General features: G+C 31.2%; 9 protein-coding genes across 9 annotated transcripts; 4 read left to right on the forward strand and 5 right to left on the reverse strand. All coding sequences in view use genetic code 12, as the record gives it.

The window, feature by feature from the left end:
* Positions 1-83: 83 nt before the first annotated feature.
* On the reverse strand, positions 84-2,117 carry DFJ63DRAFT_285760 (uncharacterized protein; the record flags this gene model as incomplete). Its single annotated transcript, XM_064904924.1, has 1 exon — positions 84-2,117. The coding sequence occupies one exon, from the start codon at positions 2,115-2,117 to the stop codon at positions 84-86; it is 2,034 nt and encodes a 677-aa protein (XP_064762465.1).
* Positions 2,118-3,377: 1,260 nt separating this feature from the next.
* Positions 3,378-4,595, forward strand: DFJ63DRAFT_334697 (uncharacterized protein; the record flags this gene model as incomplete). The annotated part of the gene is made up of 1 exon (XM_064908076.1): positions 3,378-4,595. One exon carries the CDS (start codon positions 3,378-3,380, stop codon positions 4,593-4,595), a length of 1,218 nt encoding a protein of 405 aa, XP_064762466.1.
* A 244-nt stretch (positions 4,596-4,839) lies between these two features.
* On the reverse strand, positions 4,840-7,573 carry CDC27 (anaphase promoting complex subunit). Its single transcript, XM_064903183.1, has one exon. The coding sequence runs from the start codon at positions 7,375-7,377 to the stop codon at positions 5,083-5,085; it is 2,295 nt and encodes a 764-aa protein (XP_064762467.1). The 5' UTR covers positions 7,378-7,573; the 3' UTR covers positions 4,840-5,082.
* BOI2 (Boi2p) lies at positions 7,573-11,218 on the reverse strand. The gene has a single exon (XM_064903193.1). It carries the CDS (start codon positions 10,835-10,837, stop codon positions 7,769-7,771), a length of 3,069 nt encoding a protein of 1,022 aa, XP_064762468.1. The 5' UTR covers positions 10,838-11,218; the 3' UTR covers positions 7,573-7,768.
* A 2,231-nt stretch (positions 11,219-13,449) lies between these two features.
* DFJ63DRAFT_104558 (uncharacterized protein) lies at positions 13,450-16,944 on the forward strand. Its single transcript, XM_064903188.1, has 3 exons — positions 13,450-13,574; positions 13,691-16,707; positions 16,792-16,944. The coding sequence occupies exons 1-2, from the start codon at positions 13,550-13,552 to the stop codon at positions 16,510-16,512; spliced, it is 2,847 nt and encodes a 948-aa protein (XP_064762469.1). The 5' UTR covers positions 13,450-13,549; the 3' UTR covers positions 16,513-16,707; positions 16,792-16,944.
* On the reverse strand, positions 16,637-17,053 carry DFJ63DRAFT_334701 (uncharacterized protein; the record flags this gene model as incomplete). The annotated part of the gene is made up of 1 exon (XM_064908077.1): positions 16,637-17,053. One exon carries the CDS (start codon positions 17,051-17,053, stop codon positions 16,637-16,639), a length of 417 nt encoding a protein of 138 aa, XP_064762470.1.
* Positions 17,054-17,292: 239 nt separating this feature from the next.
* On the forward strand, positions 17,293-18,705 carry NCS2 (Ncs2p; the record flags this gene model as incomplete). The annotated part of the gene is made up of 1 exon (XM_064908078.1): positions 17,293-18,705. The coding sequence occupies one exon, from the start codon at positions 17,293-17,295 to the stop codon at positions 18,703-18,705; it is 1,413 nt and encodes a 470-aa protein (XP_064762471.1).
* Positions 18,706-19,127: 422 nt separating this feature from the next.
* On the forward strand, positions 19,128-20,138 carry DFJ63DRAFT_312470 (uncharacterized protein; the record flags this gene model as incomplete). Its single annotated transcript, XM_064905973.1, has 1 exon — positions 19,128-20,138. The coding sequence occupies one exon, from the start codon at positions 19,128-19,130 to the stop codon at positions 20,136-20,138; it is 1,011 nt and encodes a 336-aa protein (XP_064762472.1).
* A 32-nt stretch (positions 20,139-20,170) lies between these two features.
* YVH1 (tyrosine protein phosphatase) lies at positions 20,171-21,145 on the reverse strand (the record flags this gene model as incomplete). Its single annotated transcript, XM_064908079.1, has 1 exon — positions 20,171-21,145. One exon carries the CDS (start codon positions 21,143-21,145, stop codon positions 20,171-20,173), a length of 975 nt encoding a protein of 324 aa, XP_064762473.1.
* Between the last annotated feature and the right edge of the window lie 690 nt (positions 21,146-21,835).

Consider the following 21,835-nt stretch of genomic DNA (forward strand, 5'->3'; position numbering starts at 1 on the left):
TATAAAATAAAAAAAATAAGTAGTTTTTACATGTTACTTCAAAATGATGATATAATTTCTATTATAAATGTACATACATATCTCTAATCAACTTTAATAGTTGAGAAAATCTTTTTTACAAAGATTAAACCAGTAATTAAACCAACTGATCCAAATCCCACACATATTAAGAAACATGCTAATCCCATATAACTGAAATATAACAAACTACTAACGAAATCATTAACGTTCAAATAAAATGTGAAATAATATATCGTATATCCCATAATATACCATCCTATACTGGATCCAATTCTAAAACTTAACCATTGCCAATTAGGATTGTTATAGACGGAAAGGGAGATATAAATGGCAATGATGGTGGATTCAGCAATGATGATGATAAGCATGACAGTAGTAATGAAAAGGAATCCATACATATAATAAAAGGTGGTTTTTTCAAGCCATAAACTATTAAATATGAATAATAATTCCACAAAGACCACTCCAAATGGAATCAATCCAAAGATTACTATACTTGGGATAGGACTTAATAACCATGAATTATATCTTCTTAATAATTTAGGTTTGTTTGATGATGCTTCTTTGATGATAGCTTGATTATTAAAGAATGATTTGATCGAGAAAGTTTTCTTATTACCATAATAACCTCCTATTATACCTAATGGACATTCAATTAAAAAGAATAACAATAATAAGATTATAATGGTTCCAAATGGGATAGCTGATGATGAATCCTTAGCCCAAACAAAGAAATTCAAAAAGAATACAATGATTAAAATTGATTGAGGTAAGAAACTACCAAATAATAACGATAATTTAATGATTTTATCATTTGGATATTCTTGATTTATATTATCATTGTTTAAGAATTTATAAAGAATGATTCCAATATATGAACTTACGAACCCTGATATTATGAATATGAAAATTGAAATTGAAATAAGGGCACCTTCATGATTATTAAAAAATGTGGTTGAATTCTTTAAACCCGGAATAAATAATTTGGAATTAAGCACAAAAATAAATATAACTCCAATAAGGACAACTATAACTTGAATACCAGCTGCTACCAAGGTAGTTAATGGTAAAATGAATGATGGACATTTAAATACATCTGAAATTAAACCTTTCCAAGGAGCAGAGTCATCTTGACCATTAGTATTAGTTAAAGGTAAAGTTGGAGATGATGATGCTGGCGAAGATCCAGTACCATTGGGGGAAAGAGAAGATAAATCTCTTTTTAAAGTTCTTAAAAGTACCACCGTTACAATCAAAGTTAATAAGAATAATAATACTATTGAATTAGTGAATGATAACCAATGAATATGATGATTTTTTCCGGTAGATTCATTTTCATAATAAAGATCCCATCTTGAATCATAATCAATTGAATTATCTTCTCTCCAATATACTGAATAAGTATAAGGAATAATGGTTTTTTGTTTTAATAATTCACCAGTCTTAGACTTTTTAACATCAAGAGCGAAATTTTCATAAGCTTTTGAAGATCCTGGACATTGTTCATTATTAACTGATTTAGGATAAACTTCAAATCCAACAATGGTATGTTTATGATTTGCTTCAGTATGATATCTTATTACAATCATAACATGATTATAAATATATGAAATATTATCAGTTACAAATCCTAAAGGAAATCCAGCAGCATAATATTTATTATTTTTATTGTTTGAGACAAATGTAGTGGCACCTGGTAATGAATCAATAGACCAATGAACCACATAACCATTTTTAATTAAACTATCAGCTCTTGCTAATCCAGTTTCTCTTGAGATTAAATCACATAATCTCATACATGACATATCTTCACCGAATCTTAATTCATAATTCGATTCCCAGATACGATCTCCCCTTAAGATCTCACCTAATGATAAATGTCTTGGTTTGGCATTTTTACCAGGAGGACAAACAAAGGGTAAATTATAATAAGAATAAGGTAATTGAGTATTATCTGATTCGATTTTATTAACTAATAAATCAACCAGATCACCCTTTTTATAATAATTCTTGGAGAACCCAAAATTGAAACCCAGTACTAGGGAGGTATAAGTGATTATGATTTGAAATAGTATGAGTAACTTGTTTAGATGCATGATGTGAGGATAAAAATGTGTCTATGAATGATTTGATGGTGGTGGGGTTTGTTAAAAGGGTAATAAATACAGTAACGAACGAAATTGAAGATAAAGTACAAAAGAACAGGATTGAAAAGTGGAATGATAGTAATCAGTTAGGGAACTTACTGATTGATTGGATTGTATGATAGGTTGAATGAATGAATGAATATACAAAATGAAATCTCTTCCTCCACAGTTCAAAGATGAATGATAACTAGAAACGCTTGTGATTGTTCAAAGATAAGTAGATTAACCTAGATCTAACGGGGAATAAAGCCAACTGAGTGTCGTGAATATCTTTAATTCTGCTTATTCGATGACGACGATTGATGCAAACACAAGTAAACACTTACAGTCAACTGATGGTATAGTTCTTGGGGTGGTTGATGGATGTTGTGGGCTGTAAATAATTGTTGTTGAAAGTGGTTTGGCAGTCCGTAAAAAAAATTTAATTTTGACCGCACCACACGCAAACAAAAACAAACAAAAAAATAAAAATAAAAAAAAGATGTCGTGTCGTGAACTGTTTTGATTTTTTATCAAATCCAACTGTTAATAATTGTAAGTATATATGAAATGAAATAAGGAAAAAGCTTAAATGTGGTTCAAAAGTAAGGCATGTATAAATATGTGTATGTAAGGAATAGCATAGAGGAGAAAGAACAGGGTGAAAGAACACAGGGTCAGGATTTTATGACACACTGTCAAAAGCTTAAACTGTGTAGAGATAATTTTGCAGTAAGTAGTACTATTTACTAGTGGTTGACGAATTGATGGTTAAAGATACTCTAGATTGATTCACACAATAACTGTCATTTGATTGAAAGTTGATAGACATATAAACGATTTACTCAACAAAAACTATAAATACAACTTAGACTTAAATAATCCTAACAATGGTATCAACAATTACACAAACAACATAAACTGATCACAATAATATAAACTATAAGTATAAGGTTTAAACTATGCGACGTTGTGATTTTATTATCATCCTTTCCCCTATAAATATCAAAACAGTTTAACTTTCTTTCCTTCCTTCTGTAATAGGGTATTCTATTTCTTCTTGTGGCTCAGGGTGAATGTACCTTGACGCGACGTATTGTTGTGATAATGCGGCAACTATAAGGACATAGATAATAATCATATACCACACTACTTTTGAAAAGTGAAGTTATGCTAAATAATTTAAACTTCTACTTCACTCTTTCTTTGTTAATTTAAATCATTTATAACATGGATAAATACTGTGATAGAAACATTTTACTTAGGTCTGCAAGCTTTATCTTTAATAAAGTGATTAATGATCCAAACTATAACTTCTTCAACGATGCTACAGCCAAAGCAGAGTTTGAAACTGAATGGAACCATCTAGTCTCAAATCAGATTGATGATGAAGAACATTTCTTAGAGAATAATCGAACTAAATTAGTCTTCTTGGTATATAATTATCATGTCTTAGTTCCAGGTAAACATTTCAATAAGCTTTCGAAATGTTATCTTTATAGTGAACAATTCTATCTTGATTTTGATAGATTATCTCTGCTAAGTGGTATTTTATTTGATGCGTTATATCAAACATTCACTGGACCAACTGATAGTAATCCAGCAATATGTCGTTGTATCGGGCAACTATATAACTTGTCATTAATAATGGCTATGCCTTTAGTACCTACAACGTATCCGATACTAGAATCTTCAAGTGAGATGATTCCCTTTTCAAGAATTATGAAATTTTACTTTGAGCTTAATCCAAAAGTTACCCTCATAAATGATGATTATATCAATCGATTAATTCATAGATTTGTAGTTGATAAAGCCCTTTTAGGGAAATGGGGAACAATTCATCAAACGAATGAAAAACAAATACTTCAAGAAATGGATGAATTACAATTTTCAAGATATATATGCCTGAATATCTTACTTCCTATACAAAGTATTCTCCTTAAAAAGTTTAATTATGCGGAAGTACTTAATGCATCTGAATTGTACGTAGATGTATCAGAATTCAGCATTAGAGTTCGAAAGAGCCGTGGATACTTAAAAGTGCCAATTGAAATTCAAGAGTCTGATATATCAATAGCATTCAACAATCAAGATTCTGTCAAATGGAAACATATAATGAATAGAATTTTATACGTGATGTTAGCTTATAAATCGAAATTAGGATTTGTGATAGGCGTTGATTGTTTATTAATTGTTCAAATAGATGAAACCCCAGACTTGTTCAGATTAGATGGGACACAAGCTTATCTGATTAATTGTCATACAAGATGTATCAAGAATGATGATATGAAGTATTCCATACCTTTATTATTAATAATTTTTTTGGTAGATTATTTCCAGAACGTCAAAGAATCTGATCAGAATTCGATGAGTCTTTTATTTAACAATTTAAAAAGGGATGGAACTGATTATATCAGTGAAGACTTGCAAACGACTATGATCATATGAATGGGTAGATAATTCCTCACATCTTTTTTTTGCAGCTTAAGTGGGGGGCATCTACTGATTTGTTTCTTTCTACTATTAAATCTTATTTGAAATACATATATAGGATTATGAAGTATTCATTGGCTACATCGAATTATTGTTGATTGCTTCCATAGTATCAATTCGATTAAAGCATGTTATGCTATCATACCGTCATCTACAAATTGAAAACCCCAAATCAAAAGATCGCGAATCACCACAAACACAAAACTAATTTCCCCTAATAATAATAATAAGAAGAAACTAGGCTAAAATTATTTTTTATGTTTAAACAACAACGTCTAAGCATTGCCAATCTAAGGCGAGCTAGCCTTTGCATTTAAATATTAATCCCTGTTTTGAACCCTTTTATATATATCGGTTATAATAAATCGCAATGTTTGAACTACGCGTCGCGTATCTATTTATATATATATACATTCATATTCTATATATGTATATACGATATCTACTTTTCTTTCAATGATTCCATGGCTTCTCTGATTAGATAGTTACCCTTTGGATCTAAATTCAAAGCAATAGTGAATTCTCTTATGGCTTGGAATTTATCATTTTGAATATTATATAATTGACCTAATAAGAAATGAACACTTGCTTCTTGAGGAGCTAAATCTTTTAATTTTTCAAAATTAATTAATGATTGTTGGAAATTTTGCATGGAGAATAATAATTGGGCCTTTTTAAAGATTGGTAATGGATTTAAAGGTTGTAATTTATTAGCTAAATCATATTGTTTTAATGCAAGTGATTTCTTATTTAATTTCTCTAATACCATTCCAACACAACAAATTAAAATTATATTAATAGGATTGATTGATAATGCTTTTCGGAAATGATAATCAGCTTTTTGATAATCACCTAAATTAATATAAACCATTCCAATCCCATATAAGGCATTATAATGACGAGAATCCTTTAATAAACTAATTCGGAAATTTTCTAATGCCATTTCATAATTATCATTACTAAAATATTCATGACCTTTTAAGGTATATCCATAAGTAAAATCTTCATCTTTTGAAATCGCTTTATTAAAACATTTAATAGCTTCATCTGGTTCTCGAATTAAAGAAAATAAATTCCCAATCACACACCAAGTTATAGAACTTTCATTATTTAAATCATATAATTCATTAGCTAAATATGATAATTCAACTTTCCGATGTAAATGCCATAATAAAGTAGAATAATATTCCATATCTTCTAATCGAGTACGATCTAATTTTCGTAATCTCATAAAATAATAATCACTTTGTTTATAATTGATAATTTCATAATTTAATCGTCCTAATTTACTTAAGACCCATGGTGTTTCCTTTTCATTCTCAGGTAACAGTTCTAATAATCGAATACCTTTATAACAATCATATTTACTCATACATTTAAATGCTTTGGCGAAAATAATGTATAATTTGAATAAATATTTCTCAGTTCTTATAATCTCTTTATTCATAATGATCTGGTTATTATTGTTGTTATTGGCATTATTATTATTATTGGTGGTGGTATGGTTACCTACATCCATCATAGAACTAGATGTATTTCTTTTTAACGTAGATCTAATATTTGATTTCTTTCCTGGAGTTTCAAGAATTTTAGAATTGGAAACATTAGGATTATTTGATGAAGATGTGGTTGAATTGGATGTGGTTGTAGATGAAGTTCCAGGTAATGAAGTCAATCTCGATGTTATACGTGAATATGCACTTTCTCTCTTGCTGGTTGGCTTTTTCTCATTCATACTGTTGTTAATAGTATCAGAAACATTAGGAAAGTTAGGTTTGGTAAATTCAAATGATGTAAGATTAGCACCAGCTCCACCAGTGTTTAAATTTGATCTTCTTAAAGGTGCATCTGGAACCACTGTCGGTCTAATTCTTGGAGTTGAAAGATTAGTAAAGCTATCATCTTGATGAATTATAGGTGTTTCTCCCACATTACTATTTGAGAAAGGATTTGAAAAATTATCACTATTATTATAATCAACAATACTTTCGTCTCCCCCATTAGTTGGTATATTGAAACCATTCCCATTTGATTTATAAATTGATTTAACTCTGACTTTAACTCCTAATTTACATAATTCTTGAAATGCTTCGAAATCAAATTGGTTATATTTTACAGCTTGACTATAATTCAAAGCACTATTTTTAATATCATTGATCCCCTTATATAAATCACCTAATAAATGATGTATCATAGATGAATCTGGTTGCATTGAACGATTGAATTCATAATTAAATTTCTGTTGACTCGTTATGAAATAATATGGATTGTTCTCATTATCAGGATTATGATCAAGATTCTCTTCTTCATTATATAATGCATGTAATTTGATGACTTGATAAATACCTTCTTTATACAACTTCAACTTTAAACAACATTGTCCGAAAAGGTAAGTACAACTAAGATTTGAGTTGATTAAGTCAATATTATTGATCAATTTACTGTAACAACTTTTAAACTTCCCTTGTTTAAACAAGGTCAAACAATACAAATAGATCGATTGAGGATTAGTGGAATCAATAGCTAACAACCTTTCACTGGTGAATTCAGCATTGTTGAAGTTGAACGTATCCAAACTATGAATAATGATTGATCTAAGATATTGTTGAACATATTGTGAATCAGACGTGGTGGTTGCATTATTGGTATTGCTTGCAAATGATGGATGAGGGAATCCAGTACCACCACCACCTGGTAAGTCTGACTCTAGACTTGAATGAAGGAACGCAGTTGACATGTATCTTACTTCCTAACCTCCTTTCTTTATCAATCTGATCTGATCTGATCCAACTATAGTTTGGTGCTGCCTAAAACTGATTTGATTCTATTTTGTGGTACCGCCAAAAACGAAAACAAACAAAACATCAAAAAGAAATTCTCTACATACAGGAATTTGATATAAAACTAATTAAAATAATACATTTACGTTATAAAAGGAAGAGAAATTGTTATATAGATAAATATAAAGATAGAGACTAGCTAATAGAGATAGGAAGAAAGAGACTATATAGACAGCAGCTATCTTCCCACACGAAGATAGCAAATAAAATAAGTATAAAAAATTAAAACAAGCAAAAAGCATCACAAATATATACCAATCCAAAATTTTATTACCATTAAAATACCCATTATTTCTTAGATTTGATTACAAAACTATGATTACCCGTACCATCACTAGAATAAGCCATTAACTTTTCTGCTGGTAACTTTTTTCTTGATCCACTTAAGATTCTTCCATTACTATTGGAGAAGATCGACTTTGGAGTTGAACTTGTAGTTGGAGAAGCTGAACTTGGTGGTTCAAGAGTTTGTTGAGGTGGAATAGTTGTAGGTTCATGGAAATAATCCGAATTTGATCTCAGAACTGGGGTTCCAGTAGTTGAAGATCCATGATTTGATTTAGGTGATAATAAACCTGAAGCTAATAAATATGGAGAAGCAAATCCATTAGGTGGAGCACTTAAACTTGAATGTCCATTACCCACATGAGGAGTACTTGGAGTTTTAGGACTGTTTTTTAAAGATGTATCGATAGATAATTTTGGTGGATTGATAGAAGTATCAGCAGTGGAATCATCATGTTGAGATGTAGTACTATCAACTGAAGTTGGGAAATCATTAGTGGTATCATTTAAGAATTGACTGAAATCATCAGTACCATTACTATGATGACGATTAGCAGCAGCAGAATTATCACCACCTCTGATATAACCCTGAGCACGTAATTGTTCATCCTTTAATTTAGTTTCTTCTCTAGCTTTAGCTAATAATTCTTGAGCTTTTGATAAACTAACAGTTGGAGTAGAACAACTACTTACGACAGGAACAGTATCATCGATATCAATAGTAGCAGTCATCAAAGCTTTAATCCAACCTCTCATATCTTCTTCAGTTTCAACTGCGAAATAATGAGTCTTAGGTTGAGTGAAAGTTAACCCTTTTTTGAAACCTGGAGCAGGTGGAATAATTTTAAAACAATAACTACCTGAAAATGTTGAAGAAGCAATTAAAGCATTATATTTATCAGAACGTTCTGAAAATTCATCAGAATCAGTACTAAATGGAATCACTTTATGAGCTGTTATATCAATTAAACCCTTTTCACGTTTATCTTTTAATGAAGCAAAATATGATAATCTTGTACCATGTAAAGTGAAATATCTTGATCTCCAAGTTAAAGCATTTCCTGATTTTTTAGACATCCAACCACTATAACTAGCTTGTTTGATAGCTTCATCAGGAGAAATGTCTCTTATACCTTCTTGGAAAGCAGAAGTTTTCAGTTTTCTGGAAGCAGTAATATTCTTTAAATTTTGAGCAGAAACAGTTCTTAAACTCTTTAATCTACCAGTTGCACTTGGTGGTTGTAAAGTTGTGGAGGAACTCATACTACTCATTGGAGAATCTGAAGCAGATCTTTTTTCATCTTTTAAGGTTGGCATATCTGGTTTAGAATATGATACAGATTTCAGTTTCTTTGGTGAGAATTGAGCATCATCGATATCAAGAACAGTCGATAAATCACTTGGTGATCCTCTTCCGTTTTCTTTATCATCACTGTTATCAATATTTATAATACCATTATTCTTTCTTGCTCTTGGAGAAAATGGAACTTGATTAGATCTTGGAGTAGTGATTGGATCATGTTTAAGATTCACTGGAGAAGTTAATTTTGGTCCATCTTTAACGAGGGTATTATTTCTATCAGCACCATTAGTTCCTGAACCATTATTAAGTTGTTTTTCTTCATTACCTGATAAAAATGAGAATAATGATGAATGTCTCTTATGATGAGTATTATTACTACTAGAAAGGATTGATGAATTTCTTCTATGGTGAGTATTATTATTATTACCATTTGAAGCTTGGGATACCCCACGTTTATGACTTGCTGAAAGTGATTGTTCATAAACTGACGAACTTGGTCTACTTAAGACAAGAGTACTTGAAGCATGAGATCTTGTTTTATAAATCCCATAATCAAATCCAGGACTTTGAACTCTTGAACCAGCGCCACCTTCACCGAATTTATATGAAGTATTCATAGGACTATCAGTTGGAGGTTGAGGAGCTTTTCTTGGGGATGTAAAAAGATTATGGAATGAATCATCAGTTTCTTCAGCATCTTCATCTTGTTCATTTGGAGTTATAGAAGTAAGATTATCCATCGATTGAGATCTTTTCCTTTGATGATGTTTATAAAATCCTGATGAAGTTGAAGATGAGGCAGTTAAAGTTGCTGAAGGCATTAACATCAGATTTCTTTGAGCTGGTTTATTAACAAGTGGAGGAGTTGCGGTACTTGATTTATCTTCATCTGAATTATTATTAGGGAATGGGAATTCATGACCAAATTTATTTGGAGTGGTTGCAGTTGGACTTTGGAAATCTTCTTCAGAAGTAGTTGAACTATCAACAAGATTTTGATTTGTCTTTGAAGCTTTTAATTTTGCTCCTCTTGAAGAAATTTGTTTTAATTTTTCAATTTCTTTATTAATTTCAAATCTTGTACCAAATGAATCAATTTCTAATTCTTTTAAATTTGATAAATCTAATTCAAATAGAATAGGTCCTGTAATTTTATGTCTAGCGAATTTTCCAGCAATATTTAAATCAAATCCTAATACTAAAGCAAAATAAGATGAAACTTGTTGAGGAGTCCAAGTATGGGCTTGTAGAGGGTTTAAATCTTCAGTTAAGGATTGAGTTGATAGATTTCTTGAATGAGATGGTTTATGAATATGTGTTGCCGAAGAAGCATTGGTATTATTTTCAGATTGAGAAATTTGTAATCCGTCAGTGGTATTACCATTATAACCAGCAATATCTAATTTTTCAACGGAATCAGTGACTTGATTAACTTTTAGAGTAGGAGTACTTGCACCACTGGTATTATTATTAGTATTATTACTGTTATTATTATTATTATTCATATTATTATTACTAGCAACTCTTCTCAGTCTTGATCTTAATAATGATTTATCAGGATTTTGTAAAGTTTGTAAGATTTGAGTGAATGATTTTGGGTATAAACCAACTTCATTAGTTAATAGATTCTTTCCCATAAACCATCCATCATTATATTCACTATCGTCAGCCAATACTTCGACTTTATCACCAACTTTCAAAGAAAGTTCATCACCTAATCTGGCGTTGAACTGTTTGATACAGATATAGACTGAGCCGTTCGTTGTCATATTGGGAGGGGGGGTTAAAGGGATAAGGATACGTGGAGTCACAAGATAGTTATATGGTTGATTATTAATATGTGTCAAACGTTCTTGTTCTTGTTCTTGTTCTTGTCGTGTCTTTGGAATAGGGTTGTCTTGTCTATTCTATGCTAATTAAATGCGCGAAGACTAGGTATTTAATAGTTTAAACTTGGCAAAAGGAGATAGATGAAATAGGGTGGTATCTAGATGATGAACTGGTATGGAGGGTATAATATGTATGATAGATTCTGTTGCAAAGGAGTGTAAAGAGTGGAGTATGTTGATGGAAAGATATAGTTGATAACAAGGTGTTGTTGTTGATAGTTTATTATAAATTTTTATTTATCATAAAGTCGTATCCCTCCAAAAAAAAAAAATTAAAAAAAATAATAAAAAAAAAAAATGATTTTTTAATTTTTAAATTTTGTTAAGGAAACTTCTGCCTACCAAAATTTCTTCTTTAATATGAGGCTACAGGGTATAAGGGGTCCATTATATACTAGAGGATACCATTTTTACAGAATACAAAGTATGTTATTGGCTGGCATCGTCTATCACATGTCAACTGACTGATTGCATTTGTTGCTTGCAATAAGTGTTTAACATGTTATAGATAACTACTATGTTATTATGATTAATTGATTATTATGTCTAAAAGTTCAGGTGTCACTTTTTTACAGCTGGCTGAAATTTTTTTTCTTTTTTTTTTTTATTTTTGTGAAGATCTTTTTTTTTTATTTGGTTAACTGTGGGCGGGAGAGAAAATGTCGTCTTTTGGTTGTTTTTTTAGTGTAATTTTTCACTTTGTTTGGTCGTGCCGTGTTGCAATTATAAGAATCTAGACCACACGACATTTATTACTGCCAAACCTTTGCAATATAACCTGTTAGTACTTACTTCATCAATCAATCATATTGATGATGGAATAGTTCATGAAACTGTAATAGATATTGAATACCAGTCCCTCCCTCCCACTATAACCGTATTATATCTAAATTAGTCTATTCACAGGTATGACAATGTATCATCGTTTATGATAATTTAAAATTAATTAATGCCTAATTCGGTAATTTTTTTTTTTTTAATTTAATCTATCGTCAGTTTAAATTACTTACTTTACTTTACTTCTTCTTCTTCGTGTCAGTACCTCATCCTCCTTGTTATTGTCCCCTTACTTAAATTAATCACCCTTAATGTTGGTTGTCATACTAACTAAAATGACTCTGTTTTATAATTGAATTAATTGACGATACACTTTTTCATAACTGTTTCACATCAGTTATGATATCTCGCATTTATTAATGGCTGCCATTTTTACTTACTATATATAAACCCGACATACCATCAATGTCATAACTAAGTATATACCTATATTAACTTAATAAGTCACTCTTCAATTCATCCAATCCACTAACTAACTTTTATCTTTACAGCACTAAAATTATCATTTAATTCATACCTTTTGTTGTATATTCAACCTTTAAGTTTGATCGATCTATTGACAACGCACCATTGAAAACTAAGTGGACTGGCGGTATGGATGTGTTCAAATTTTGTCGTGTGATTTTAATCACCTGACTGGATGTGTGGATGTTATTATCGTTTTTCTTTTATAATGAGAGTTCCATCTTTTGTGTAATTCTCCCCTCCACTCTTTTCTAAATTAAGTTCTTTAAATGTTAAATTTTAAAATCACATATCTTTAAATTTTAAACAATCAACTGCTATTTTATATCATCAAAATACTTATCTATAAATATATTAGGCTATTTTCTAATTAGATCTAAACTTCCATTTTTAACTACCCTTAAATCTGTCCTGGGTATCATAGCTTATCCTTAAATTTGTATTTGTATTTGCCTATAGGTTCTCGTATCTAAAGTTTTGCAAAAGAATCATTTGTGGTTGGTCTTTCGATTATGCCACCTCCTTCAACTCCTACAACCAATAATCAAAATAATAATAATCATGAAAATCAATCTGATAACAATTCAAATTTGAATGAATCAAATATACCCCAATCATCAAATCAATCTCAATCTCAATCAATACCTCATGCTCCAGTTGATCCAGCTGATTTAACAACTCAATACGCAGTAGCTTATGAACGTCATAGATTAAGAAGAAGATCTGACCCTCGATGGTCTCTAAGAAGTTCTGCCGGTTACCCTGTTGTTCCATTTTATTTAAATCAACCTACTAATATTAATGAATCCACAAGTTCCGTAAATGCTACCCTGAGTAATTCAAATACAAATCCTAGTAATAGATATAATCTAAATCGTAGTGATGATGTCCGATACGGTGGACGTTCTACTACTGATATCGATAATGATGACATTAATCCTACTACCACCCGTAATACCAATAATAATCCTGATCTTATTGATTTCCATAATTCTTATCCTTATTTCCATAATTCGCACCCTTATTATACTAGAGTTGCAGAGCCAAGTGATGCCATTGGTATGGAATTTGATCAACAATCTCTTATGAATGTTCCCTCATCATCAGCTAATGAACTTTCTCGATTACATTCTTCTATTAGAGGTCTTGGTATACGAGAATTACAACAACGACAACAAGAACTTCATCAACGACAATTAATTCAGTTGGAGCAAACTGATCGTGATATACGGAATGGATTATTAGATCATGAAACTGAAGTGGCATATTCCTCTGATGAAGCGTGGTTAGATGCGGCTGATTCTGATATGGATGATGAAGATGAAGATGATGACGACGACGACGATGATGATGTTGATGATGATGACGAAGATGACGAAGACGATGTTGATGAAGATGAAGATGATGAAGATGAGTTTCGTGAATTTGGAGGTGAAGAATTTGATAATATGGTGGACGCTGTAATGACTGATAGTTATTTGGCTGAATCTGATGGTCCCGATCCTTATGGTATTGACATTGAACGTATGCTTCTTAACGGAAATGATAATTATTATGGTCCAAGATCATTACTCTTGCCAACACTTCATCCTGCTCCACCACCACTTCAAGATTTCCAAGATGCATTGGAGGGGTTAAGTGATGAAGAATTCAATGAAGTCGAACGTGAATTACAGAGACGACAAAGATTAAGACAAAGTGGTGATTTGGTTGATCGATTCCAACGACAAACCCAAATTCGACTGGACGTCAATAATAATCCCGAAACCAATAATTCAATCCCACGTCGTCCTACTATTCGACGGAATCAAACTCGACCATTCCTTGCTCCTGGTATTACTCGATCATCCGATGCTCAATTTAATCGACTTTTATTATCATCGGCTAGACAAAGTTATCTTAATCCAAATCCAAATCCTCGATATTCTATTAATGATGTATCATATCGTGCATCTGCCTCGTCTTCTTCATCTGCCGCTGCTTCTGGAAGTGGTGAGTCTGCAAGATCTCGAGATGAAATTCGTCCTATACCCTTACGTCGTCAAAATGCTATACGATTAAGAAGTGCTAATCCATATTTTGATGAGCTTTCTAAATCTGTTGTCATTAACGATTCTAGAGTATTTGATAAGAAAGATAAGTCAGATAATAAAAGTATCACCAATAATGATAATGATAATAATAATAAAGATAATGATAATAATGATTCTAAGGATAATATTGAAGAGGATGATGAAAAAACTGATTGTAGTTGGAAATCAGAGATTAATCTTGAAGCTCGAAAATTACATCGGGATATGACAGATTATTTAATTAGAAGTAAGAATTTAAAATCATTCCGAAATAGAGGTGGTAAATCATTATTATTCCCTCTTAGTGAATTCGAACCAAATTATGCTTATTTCTTCTTACCTTCGAGTCATTCCTTAAGAAATGAAGGTGCAACATATAATCTAGAATTGGATATGGATGTTTATTTAAAGAGAAGAAGATTGGATTTATTGTGGTTGAAACTTGCTGAAGATTGTAAACCAGAGCCAAGATTTAATGCATGTGTCAGTTATGGCAAACGGAAATTTCCAAAACCTTTGATACCAAATGAAGGTGGTGTATTAAAAAGGCAAAAGATTGATCATAATGGTAGTGATGGAGAAGAAGTTGAGTTTTTAAATGATGACTTACCAAAGAAAGTCAAATCAAAAATTTACAATCCATCCATGAAATCAAAGAAAGGTCATAAGAAGACACATTTATTATTATCAAGAGAAGATAAAGAAAAAATCATGAATGTTCAATTTAGTTCGTATTTCCAGTCAGGGGTAAGATATCGTATTTTATTGGATCATTATAAACCATCAATTACAGAATGTGATTTGGTTTTCTCAAATATCGATTATGAACAAAACTCTATTCAAGGTTGTTTTCAATTTCAAGATTTTAATCCTATGTCAAATGATCCATATTCATCATTAAGAAAACAATTGGAAATGTTTGCTAAATATTTTTGTGGAATTGAAAAGGATTTTTATTGGAATAATTTCATAAAGAGTGATAATATTAGAAGAAAATTGAATATCTTGGATAAACTACTTAAGGATAAAAATGTTCATCAAAGTATAGCTAACAATTGTCAAGTACAGAAATTAATTTCTATACCGGTTGAAGGTGAAATTATCGATTTTAAAACTCATGACTTAAGATTCCTTCCAAGTTTAAAGTTACCTGATAATAAATCATATGCCAATAGACATAGTCGACAATCATCACAATCACCAGCAAACAAGTTAAAATCAAGTAGGGCTAGAGTCCAAGTTTTGGAATGGATGAAATTGGAACCATTTCAACAATTCAAGCAAAGTTGTCTCTTAAGTTATTTACAACTTGTGAGAAGGAATTTAATTCATTTTTCAAATTTAAATATTCCCGTAGTTGACCAAGGTGATGCAAGATATTTACTTGATTCATTTGAAAATAATATGAATGAAATTAAAGAAGATTTCGCTTACATTAAACATCAACTATCAAATTCAAAAGGATTGTTACCAGGAAAGACAAGTACTTCATCATCAGCTCCACCAACTCCACCCATCGCAGTTTCTGGTCAAATGTCTCGTGCCAGAGCGGCATTACCTCCTCCACCACCTTCAAAATTGAAAAATTCTGATGATTGGGAAAAGACGTTGGCTCGTAAGTTATGTGAACTGATAACAGACGATGATTCCATAAGTTTATTAAATGTTCAATTGAATTATGTTTTATTCACTTTGAAAGTTGATGTTTCAAAGTATTTGGATATTTGTATTAATTTCTTCTTGGAAAATTGTCATGATGATAAAAAATCATACATTTCAAAATATAAAATGGTTCATGATAAGATTTTAAAGGATGAACTGAAAGAAAAAGTGGTTGATGATAATAAATTCGCAACTTTATTATGTTCAATTAATCGTAAATCAGGGTTATTAGAGATTCACAATACTTTACCGTACTTACATTATAAGGATATCAATCCTAAACATTCATCACAAGTATTATCAAGAGTGATGGGAATAGGATCATCAGGAAGAGTTCAATCGGATTTTGAAATGTTCTCTCTTGCAGATCGTGAAGGTTTACCTCGAAGTTTTGGTGATCTTCCAAAAGATCTTAATCATCATCTTCCTGCTAAGTCAAGTAAATTAACAGGGACATTAAAACGAGATTATTCTTCTCATGAAGTTGGTAGTGGACATTCTTCATTTCAAATGGTTTAATAGGTACATTATATAGGGTTGTTACATATACATAAAAAATAATAAAAATGGGTATATATTAATTTTAATTCGTATTTACATGATATACATCTGTAATGTATGCTTTCCTAAATTATAGCTGTCATTACCAAAATCCCCAACCGCCCTTACCGTCTATTTTATCTTGCCTCTTCTTATTAAAGAAATCCTTTCTACATTCTTTATAAGCATCAAAGAAGTCTTGACACGCTAACCTATCAGTTTGATTTCTTAAAAGACAATTCATTGAAGCTTGTCTACTTTCTTCACATGGATCATAAAACTTTGATGGTTCTTTCATGGTCCATCTATACTTGTGTCGATGGTTTTCTGGATTATCTGGATAGAATTTAAAATTCTCTACTCCACCTTTGGTGAAATCAACTTTATCGACACTGGTTTCAACTGTATCTGATTCATCTTTAGCAAGCACTTTCAACTTAGCTTCTCTTTTCTTAGATATTTTTGGTTCCACTACTTCAACATCAGGAGTTGATGATGGCGTTATCTTCTCTTCTGACATATTATCGATTGAATTGGTTAGGATGAAGACTTGGTGTAAGTGAATAAAGTCTGGTTCAGCTTTTTCAGACCAAAAATAAACTGTAAAAACATCAAAACCTGTAAAAAAGTCTAAACCTGTAAAAATCATTCATTTTACAGCTTAAAAAATTAAGCTGCAGAAATTTTTTGTACCAGAGATGATTTAGTAATTACTAACAAACAACTTCATAGCCAAGATACTACTGCAACATAAGTAAGATGTCTGACAATCAGCCTGTCAAGTACTTGGATGAAGAAGAATCCAGTTCATCACCTTGCCAAAGATGTAAAGTCGAAAATGCCATTTTAATTACTAGAAAGGAGAAATTTTGCCAGAATTGTTTTATAAGATTCATCAGAGGTAAACAAAGAAAGCAAATGCAAGATGATAAATATAAAGTCAAATATGGTCCTTTTATTGAGAGACATGGTCAACAAAAGGTTTTATTAGCCTTATCGGGTGGAGAATCAAGTGTAGTGCTTTTAGATGTTATGGCATCGTTATTGCAAGAACAATTCGAAGCTCATAATGGAAAACAAGGATTTGAATTGATTATCTTGAATTTGGATGAATTTGATTTAAATCATTTAAATAAGAAGGTTGGAGAAATACTACCCTTATTAATTAAAAGATATTCGCCAGCTAATATCCAATATAAAGTATTAGCATTAAATTCATATATCTTAGATGATTCAATACTAGACAAAATCGTTTTGAATGATGATTTCACTGGTCTTTCATCAACTATAATAGGGAGTGATAAATCATATACATTATTTGATATATTAGAATTATGTCCTAATAAATCATCAGTTGAAGATTTATTAACTATAATTTATAATGAATTAATTCTTCGAACTGCATACCTTGAAAAATGTCAAACTATAATATATGGTCATAGTATGACTAGAATTGCTAATGAGATCATTGCATTAACTGTCAAAGGAAGAGGATCGATCATTTATGAAGCTATTTCTGATCATTCGAAAACTTACAAAGATCAACAATTTCAAATTTTATTCCCATTACGTGATGTATTATACGCTGAAATCATATCTTATTGTAAATTAACCAACATGGATGAATTTATTTTACAATCCACTATTCCAAAATCGAAGATCAATAAAAATTTAACCATCAGAGATTTGACTACCAGATATTTCAGTCAATTAGATGCTACAGGATATGCCTCCACCGCATCAACCGTAGTTAAAACAGGGGAGAAATTGGGTGCTCCAAAATCAGACTCAACTTCATTAGTTACTCATTGTCAAGTATGTGGGGTTGAAATCTATCAAGATCCAGGTAATTGGTTAAGAAATATTACTGTTAATAAAGCTGCTCCTATAGAGACTGAAGAAGAAAAAGAGTATCTTGAATCGTATAAAGCTTCTATTGGAGAGCCAGAAATTATTGATGATAGATATAAGTCTGTACATATCTGTTATGGTTGTATAGTGACATTAGGAGGAGTTAACCTGGTCTCTGGTTTCGTATGGCCCTTGAAGGATAAAAATACCGATCATTTTGAAAGTCAACCATACCTAGTTGATAGTGAAGTTGAAAAGCAAAAGATTCTTGATGAGTTCATCTTAACTAATGATGAGGATGAAGATGATGATAATGAATAGGATAAATATAGAATTTTGTATATATAATATATGACAATAATTATTCATAGTATGAATTTGCAGTCTATTGAATTTTGAAATTGAACCTTTCCTTTTTTTTTTGCGAACCGTGTAGCCTGAAAATTTAGGCGCTCATTTCTGACTTCTGATCTGACCGTTGGTGATAGATACCAATCACACCCTTATCACTTCATAAGTCTAAGCGGGGGATAGAATCATATACAACAACACTATGTATTCTCCATCGTTGTTCTCCAATAACTTATATACATTATGGAATCAAAGAAACTGCCATTAAATCAGTTCAAAGTGCTGATAGACATAGTAATACCCAGAATGGCAGCATCAACAATAGCAATCATCAAAATCATCTAAATCATATCAATTCCAGCAATAGACAACTATCAGCAGAGCAGATAATGATGGAAGAGAGGAAACAATCTCGATTATTATTCGCACCTCCTTTACAAGCTTATTCAGCTGAATATCCTGGTGCTAATTCATTAGAATTAGAATATACTATTCAATCAACTAATTCAAGTTATCGTCATACCAAGAAATTCTTAACTACTACTCCATTAATACAACTGAGAATCGATCAATTGGAAAGAATTAGAGCAACAGGTTATAATACTATACGACCTATTGGGATTTATACAACTTTAGCAGACATTGATTTCAATGCTAATCAATATAGTAATCAAAGTGATGATCAAATTGATGATCAATCCTATCTTAATGCTGCTGAAAATTCCCATGATAATCGTAATTCTCGTGTCCGTTTTGATAATAATAGTAATAGCAATGTTAATCGAAGTAGTCATGTTAGTACTGCTCATATGAGTTCAGGTTATGATTCTATGTCAGGTGTATCACTTAATAATATTGGTCGACAATTATTAGATCAATCTCAAGATGATTTGGATGCTAATTTAATAGATGCTGACAATGAGGATGGAATGGAAGGATTTGATGAGAGTGAAGAAGAATATTATGACCCATTGAATTTAGGTCAAGCTCAACCACAACGTAGACATGATAGATCACAAGATTCAAGTTCAAGTAGTATTGGTCATAGTACTGGTAATCATAATAGTATAAATGCTAATGCAACTTTCCGAACTATACATCTTCAAGAAGATGAAGGATTTATGGCTGATGAAGTTGAATATCAAGATGATCATAGTTTAAATGCTGAATATGTGACTAATTCAGTATCTACTGCATTTTCATCCATGAATAATTCAGGTAGAAGTTTAATTACAAACTCCACTACTTTGCCAAGTACAGCAGGTCCAGTACATTCTATAAGTAGATTAAGAGAGTTTGATGAAGATAATGAAAATCAAAATGAAAATGAGAATCAAAATGAAAATGAAAATGAAGATGATGAAGATGCATCTAATCTAGATATGATAGTTGAAGGTAATTAATTAAATTACTGTATATGTACATATATATATAACTATATAGATTGGTTCAATTGCATGTTTTTAATGTCATCGACTTTAGCGGTCTGTAAATGAATAGCAGGAACCATCCATTTACCACAAGAACATCTTGAGCCTTTCCAACTATATCCACCCACTTTTGCTGAACATTTTGGACATTGGAATTTCCCTTCTATATCTCCACGTTCTAATTCTGGTTTCATCCAATTTAAAGGCTCTATTAAGAAGAAATGACTACAGTTTAGACTTGCTTCTTGAACTTTAATGATTCTTCTTGAATTTGGAGCAGTTTTGATGAATTGTGATTGACGAGAATCTGAATCGGGAGCGTCGTGATATTCAATTTGATTTGATTTGGAAAGGATTTGTCGACATCTCTTACATCTTAAATCTGATGGTGGGGTCGTGGTGGTATTGTCATCTTCTGTGGTGGTGGATGTGGTGGGGAAGAGGTTTAATTGTTGAAGGGAGTGACCTGATGGATCTAATTTTAAATTCAAATCTATCACATATTGTTTATAATTCACATTGTTAAAATCTAATTTAAATCCCATCTCAGCGTATAATTCCAATTGTCTGATGAATTCCAGATTTGGATTAATCAAACTTTCACCATCAGTAAATTTTCTTCGTATAGCATATAACGATTGATCTAATTTCAATTTATAATACTTCATAAGGTATGCCATCACAATAATGACTGATCGGGAAGAACCTTGAGCACAATGAACCAATACATTCCCCTTCTCTTTTATCGCATCACTTATAAAACTTAATGCATCATCGAAATACTGTAAGATGTTACTTGTTTCTTCATCAGTGATTTCAATCTGTTTATGATGATAATTTGGTGATTTATAAGTATTCGGTATAGGACCAGGTAAGACTGATAATATATGGGTGATGTTATATTCTGATTTTAAATCTATGTTGTTGTTGATGGGCTCTATGGAGGATAAGTATATACCACCTAGTATTCTTGCTATCATAGTGATGGTCGTGGTTATAAGTTTGATTGATGTGATTTTGGGGTTGGATCCATCTATTAAATTTTTTTTAGGGCATCTTTTCAGCTATTTTTTTTTTGGTGTAGGTTCCATTTTGGCTGCGCAAAATTATCAACAAATGCAGTTAGATTTGATATTAGTATGGAGAGATACTACTGGAGTTCGTAATTGTTGTTATGATTGATTTGAGTAGATAGGCATGTTATTAAAAACTACTTTAGGGTAACGTTTAGCTTGAAGAGTGATTACAATAAGTGATTTCAATGACTTTTACTAGTATTTTAGCATGATTTGTAAGAAAGTACAACCAAGTAAGATGATTACCAAATATATTTTGAAACCATTTACATAAAATTACATTAATTCATAAAATAAAATTATTCTGATAATAATACCGGTTAGCCTTTCTAGGAATTCCGAATAAGACCAATTAGAACGATTCAAAGCTCGGACAATGATTAGGGGCAATGATTCAATGACAAAATATCAATTGCCCCACTAGAACTTCCTAAAATTGTTGAATTTTTTTTTTTAAAAATATGACATTTTCCAAGAAAAGAAATAACAAAGAAACGATATAGAGAATTGAATTAGTTCTTGGATAAAAGTCCGAGAAAAATACAAAAACTGTTATAATTAGACTCGTTAAAAGTTAACTCATTCTAAACGATC

This window comes from Scheffersomyces coipomensis (assembly GCF_036884675.1).
Source record: "Scheffersomyces coipomensis strain NRRL Y-17651 chromosome Unknown DFJ63scaffold_3, whole genome shotgun sequence".
In the NCBI taxonomy this organism is placed as follows: Eukaryota; Fungi; Ascomycota; class Pichiomycetes; order Serinales; family Debaryomycetaceae; genus Scheffersomyces; species Scheffersomyces coipomensis.